We start from the raw sequence: 6,487 nt of genomic DNA on the forward strand, positions 1-6,487 counted from the left end.
CAATTGTCACGTAATTTCAGAGAGCCAATGGGAGGTGACTGCCGGTAGAATTTCGAGATGTTCTCCGGGATGTCGGGAGAATAGACACTGCCTAATTATAACGTATTCTAAGTTGAGGTGTCTTCGATGAATTACTCGTCACATTTTGTGTCAACATCCCTGACTGCCTACTTCTTCCGCACTCACAATCCACACCGCATAATAAACACTTTCGGTATTGATAGTAAAACGCCGATTGCGGGTAGATTCCTATTCAGGGCATCTGCTTTCGTCAATATGAAAAGACAACGCGCGATCAGCGCTGAGGAAACAGTTTATTCGCTGTAGCCTACACACATTTTGCGACATCGCAGCTCGTCAAAGGAGTCACAAATGGAAAAAGCAGAGGGGCTCGTACGGATACAGATTTGTTTTGTAGCGTACGGTAGCAGTGTAAATCCTCACCGACACAGCGAGAGTCGCACGAACGAGGGACACCCACGGCCACGACCGTGGGAGCTTAAATGTTCTGCAACGGACACCACCCTCCAAAATGGGTGATCATGAGTTCGTTCATCATCATCTTCCAGAGCTCTTCGAAGATCTCCTTGTCCTCCTCCGATGGGAACTGTAGAGCGTAGGAAAAGTCGAGGTCGTCCAGGCAGAGCGGGGACTCTGCCAGCGACGGGAAGCCGAAGACGGCAGGACGATCCACCTGGAAGGGCGATGGTAAGCCGGTGGCCAAAGGACGCGCCACCGAGAACGTCGACGAGGGACGTGCCGGAAGGCCGACGGGGAATGAAGTGGGCGTCGCAACTACAGCGTTCACATTCGCTGCCCGACTGTGATTTATGTGCGCTCTCAAGTGGTAAGTGAAGGTGTCCTCCCTGAGGAAGACCCTTGAGCACACGGGGCACAGCAGCCGCTTGGCCGCACGGCGTCTGAGCGGTGCGTGGGTTTGACGATGAGCTGCCATGGCCTCGTCTCTGCACGGCTTCCCACAGATATCGCAGGTAACCCACCCATGGATCTCGACGTGCTCGCGCCATTGGTCTTCGCTGGAGCAAATGTAAGCGCAGTACTTGCAGGGAATCCTCCGCGGAGGTGCTGGAAGGCTGACGTCGGGAAGGGCTCGAAGCTGGCCGAACGCGACGCCACTCTGGTTTAGGGTCTCGACGTGCTGGCGCGTTGCAGCAGTTACTGGAGTTTGCAGGGCGTTGAAGATGATCCGCTGAAATTCTGTCGCAGCGTTGCTCCCCGCAAGGTTACTTGACATTGCGTACTGAGGCTGTGCAAGGTTGTTGGAAGGTACCTCCGTGCGAACTTGATATAGGACGTCATTCACGCGGAGTTGTCCGCTTCTTTGTGTCGTCGCTGACAGAGGATCGGCGTGAAGGGCTTCATCCTGCAGCTACCGAAGATGACATATTAGTAGAGGCACTGGGGTTTAGGACAGCGAAGTAGATAGTGATAACCAGCGGAGGTTGCCTAACTGCATCGTGACATACGTCGAGGGAAGCTGCTCATACATACACCACACAAAAAACACGGCGTTCACTTCAGACATAATGACCGAATTATCCGAGAACGCGCCTGAAGCACGCTTGAAACATGTTTAATTCATATACGCATATCGGTGATTTCATCTCAAATCGTGCGGACAAAAAAGGTCGAATTTTGAATTTCGCTGAAAAAAAAATATGTTATGGTGTCGCCTCTAAAAACTCAGTAGCCACAAACCGCTAGCTCGTCGGATTTTTGGTTCTCGACTTACGAATTTTAAAAGAGGAAGTGGCGGAAAGCAGTGTTTTTCACATCCGTCGTAGGTCGGATGTTTCGCTCGAACTCCCGCCGTGGATTTTGAGGCCATATTATATTAACTCTTTTTCAAGCATGTTTCTTCTCTACACCAGTCTCAGGTTAATTCAACATGATTCAGTTAAGACTTTTTTTTTTATTTTGTGTGTGTTTATTCGCCCCGCTGAACTTCGTTTCACGGGTGCGGTTCTGCAGAACGTTTTTTTTTGGAATGTTTTCTTACTAACTGTTTGTTAGCATTGTTTACTTGTTGGGTTTATTTCGTCATGGCGTAGCGGCCTGACGGTGTTGTAGAGAGCTTGTTCGCACGCATTTGGTTGTGTCCCGTTTAGGGAATGCCCGGAGGAGTTGGTTTCTGTTCTTGCGGTGTGCGGCTGTTTTTCCGTCTTAAATAATTTTTTTTTTTTTTTTTACGTGTTGTCGATTTTTTTTGTCTGACTCTCCACCAGGCGTGGACCTATCGCCTCGCCACCGCTCGAACCTAAATCTTTTATTTTTTTAACGCAATTTTCGTTAAAATCGGAGCTGGGTAATTTTATTATTATTTATTTATTTCTATCTCCTACCCCTCTCCGTGACAATCTCTCCGTGTGTTTCGGACCGTTTTTGTGTCTTCACTTTTGTGTATTACGGAAGTGAAAAGCCATTCCCTGGTGATCTGTGCGATGTGCGGTGAACAAACCCTAGCGTTTGGCTTCGGAAAGAATTGTATATAATATATCAATTATGTGGTGACTTGATATGTCTTAGTAATATGAAAGCTAATAGCTAGTCATGCTAGTTTACAGTGAAAGTTTTATAAATGGAAGCAATACAACGTCTGTGTCTCTTCGATATTGAAGGTCTACTAGGCCTAATGATTTGGTTAGATATGTTTCTCATGGTTTCCCGCTCTTGTCGAAACAGAAATAACGATTCAATACCACAAATTGCGTTTATAATTGATTACACAACGCAGACAAAAATTCAAGAAAACTTTTTATCAATTCATAGAAACGCACGGGTCGCTATGTCTGACTTAGGTCTTGCAAAACGAAGAGGTCTTTTTTCCGCCCCATTGAGGCTCAAATATAGAACATATAAACAAAATACACACTTTCTCGACTTACTTTTCGAGTAGACAGCTATCATATCTACATTTTAGCAAAAAACTTTTAAAAAATGGCGTTTTCTAGAAAATTGATTTCATAATGTGTACTTTTTGGGTTTAGCTTGAAAGTAACGTAAACGTACCGCAAAGGATATTTCCTACAACTGAGTCATTTTATAATATATATAAAGAGCGTGTTTTGTGCTCTCCATATACATGAAAAAATATTGATGTAACCCAAATAGATTGCCAGTATTTAATTCTCAAAATTCGTCAACAATAAACCGAGGGGGCGTTTTTGACATTTTTAGAGAACAAAAGCAAAACGCCTAAAATTATTTGATGGTATTAGAGCCTTTTACCTGTGCTCAAAGAGTGCTTGAAAAAAGTTAAGGTGATGGGGACTAAAAATCCACTAAATATACACTGTAAACGACGTAATTGTGGACGAGTCAGACCGAGAGAGACCAGATCGGTTTTTAATCCTCTTGCGACTTCTTAGGACCAGCTCCGCTGCAGCTCATCTGGTCCTAAGACCTCGCAAGAGGCTTAAAAACTGGTCTGGTCTCTCTCGGTCATACTTGGTCGGATATATGTGAACGTCGCTTAATCTTGTTGTTTTGAACAACTTTAGAGATGCTTGCGAGCTAAACCCTTTTGCTTCTCTAGCCGAGTTTGCTTTCGATATATGCTCAATTGAGCGGCGCGCTTAAAAAGAATATCAAGACTGTCAACACTGCAGACCATCTCTCTCGCGCCCACGTACCCACGTGCTCTCTGCCAAACGTTGAGAATATTGTCGAACGGTTTAGAGAGGTGTCATGTGGACTTGATTTTAACTGCATTCAGTTTTTAGACATTTTGATTCTTTTTTCTGAAGAACATGGCTGTTTTCAGTATTGTCCGCGCACTAAGAAAAGCCTGGTTTTTTCTTTGAAAGTGCTCACTTTAAACTGGTAAAGAGGAGTATACCCTTGACATGTCAAGTGCGGCTCTGGAAAAAAGTTGCAATCACCAGATGAAAATCAGTCATGAACGACAATCAAAAAAATTCGGAGCCATTACAAATATTATTACAAATAAAAACCGTCCGAGTTGTTTTTCAGTGTAAGTTAAACCTCTCAAAATAACTGAGATATGATTATTTGAGGTTCACTTACTTTAAAAGGGTTTAATAAGCTTTTGGAATTCAGCGAATATTTTAGCGACTTCCTGGCGAATCTAGCGACTGTTTAGTGACTGCCTGGTCTCAATTAAGCGGCGCGCAAAACAAAAAAAAAAAAAAAATGATAGCAACACTGTTTGATACCCAGAAAAAGGTCTCGATTAATCTGCGAGGGGGTGAACAGGGTCTGTCGTACAAGGCATCCGCGAGAACGCGGGATGCGATCTCGCAGGCAGTCAGTTCATCGCAAGACGTTTCGTCGACAGGCCGTTTAATTGATAGTTCGTTACATCGACAGTTCAGAGTAGCTTTTTCTGTAATGAGTCGCCGCAGACTGTTGCCGTGGAGCGGCGTGAGCTGGTGGCTTGCTATAATATAAATAAACAAAAGCAAGCAGGCATCTCCTACATCTTGACGGATAATAAGACGGTCCTGCGAAGCCCACATCGAAATCGATGCGTGTTTATGCATGCTTTCTTACTGGGTGTAATTAAAAACCCGCTGTAAGCACTGATAAGGCCTGTTCACACATGTAGCGGAGCGCTACAAGAGTAGCGCTGACCTCGCGCTAAGCGCGTGCTGACGGGAGCGTTCACCAGCTTTGTATCGCACCGTCAATACTGTTGTTCATGCCAGACAATAAGTAGCGGACGACACGTGACAAGCGCTACATTAGCGCTTCGCTGCATGTGTGAACCGGCCAATAGAGTGAAGGCGAGCTGCTCGACATCTTGTAAACCCTGAGATGGGAAACAATAAAGAATACAGAGAAGTTTCCCATCTCAGGGTTTACAAGATGTCGATTGCTAAAAACGCTGTGTCTAGAGTACAGTGAAAGTAGGCATACTAATTTCTGCCACAAAGGGCCAAAAGCAAGACATTGTTCACTAAAGAACGACATTTACTCGCTAGGACGGCACTCGAATCCGGGCGTAGAGTGCCGTCGGCACTTGAACGCTCCGCAAGAATGTCATGAGGGGGCACTCAAGACGCCGAATTAAAAAGCGTGCCGGGAGGGGGGGGGGGACAACTTTGTTGAAGCATAAAAAAAAAAACACCTGAGTGTTTAAAAGCACGGGTTCTTGCGTAGTCACATGTCGTCAAAACGAACTTTTGTACGGAAGTGGCGTTTCGATCGCGGGAAAGAAGTACGCCAAAGCTCCGATCGGCCATTTCAGAACCGCGTCCCACGGCTTACCCTCGCACATATTTCAGTCGGTGATGCCATCTAACGTAACCAACAAAAACAAACAAAACACAATAAAAAAAACGCCGGCTCATAAAAAGAAAAAAAAAAAAAAAAGAAGAGATCTTACCTAAGCTTTCACGCCACGATCTGTGACGATGTATTGAGGAGGTAGGGACTTTTCGCAGATCGTTTTCGCCGTCCCGCAACGCTGTCCGCAACCCGCCACTACGATACCCGGAACTCTACAGCCGAGGCCATCGGCGCGCAGTTGCAGTAGTGGCTTCTTCATTGCGAGGGCTTAGCGGAGGGGGAAACACGGTCTACGAAAACTGTTTCAACGCTCAGCCCTGCCAGTCTCGATCTGGACAAGCGACGTACCGGCGTACAGTCGTACGTCCTACCACTACTGCACGATGCACGTTGAAGACTTCGGGCAGCAGCACTGCACCGGTTAAATTTCTCAAAACAGCGGAGTCAGCAGACGCCCATCGGACGGGACTAAATCCCTGCTATCTAACGAAACACGCTAAACTGTAAACTGTATACGAGTCGATAGAGACCAGAACGTATGGCTATTGGTAACAACCCAGCCGCGCCAAAAGTGGGTCGTCACGGCGTCCGTTGTCCAGGGAATCAACGATCACCGAATAAACTAATCACGCATAAAAAAAAAATGGCGGCGCATTTAGTGTGCGTGATTGGTTTGATCGGTGATAGGAAAGGCGATGAGCGCAGTGACGATGCTCCTTTGGAGATACTTTCGATGAGCATTCCATAGGATGCCGGATGTCCAACTTGGAAATCACTCTTACCTTTGACCTGAACAGCTCCATCCTCTGCTGTATACGCAGACGTGGTTCGCAGACGTCAAAACTCCGAAAGACCGTTTCGAGCCGAGATGACCGTTGAAACCCGGTCACTGCCGGAATGACGAATGTCTTGAGTTGCGAGAGGGATGACCTCATGCTTTGTTTTCTTATCTTCCGACTCCCTCCCCTGGTTCCCCTCAGGCCAAGAAACTAGGGGAATCGCGTGGCCCTGCACCGGTCAGCCGGGCTGTCGGAGAGGAGGTCGTGGCCGGACCTTGACGCCCTTCACCCCCGGGAAGGGAAGAGCGGGACGCAAGCCGAACGCTGGTCCGGTACAAAAGAAAATCCTGGACTACGAAGGTCACCTAAACCGAACAAACTGACGATCGGCGCCTGTTTTTCTTCTACTGCGTGTTTTTGCAGGGGCTCCAAAGACC

The 6,487-nt window shown here is 46.6% G+C and overlaps 1 protein-coding gene across 1 annotated transcript; it reads right to left on the reverse strand.

Annotated features, from left to right (window-relative positions):
* Positions 1 to 295: 295 nt before the first annotated feature.
* LOC121835930 (Krueppel-like factor 10) lies at positions 296 to 6,180 on the reverse strand. Its single transcript, XM_042290485.1, has 2 exons — positions 6,054 to 6,180; positions 296 to 1,390 (listed from the first exon to the last, which is right to left on the reverse strand). Exons 1-2 carry the CDS (start codon positions 6,072 to 6,074, stop codon positions 500 to 502), a joined length of 912 nt encoding a protein of 303 aa, XP_042146419.1. The 5' UTR covers positions 6,075 to 6,180; the 3' UTR covers positions 296 to 499.
* Positions 6,181 to 6,487: the final 307 nt, after the last annotated feature.

Source organism: Ixodes scapularis, unplaced genomic scaffold (assembly GCF_016920785.2).
Source record: "Ixodes scapularis isolate PalLabHiFi unplaced genomic scaffold, ASM1692078v2 PGA_scaffold1__304_contigs__length_218370807, whole genome shotgun sequence".
NCBI classification, from domain to species: Eukaryota; Metazoa; Arthropoda; class Arachnida; order Ixodida; family Ixodidae; genus Ixodes; species Ixodes scapularis.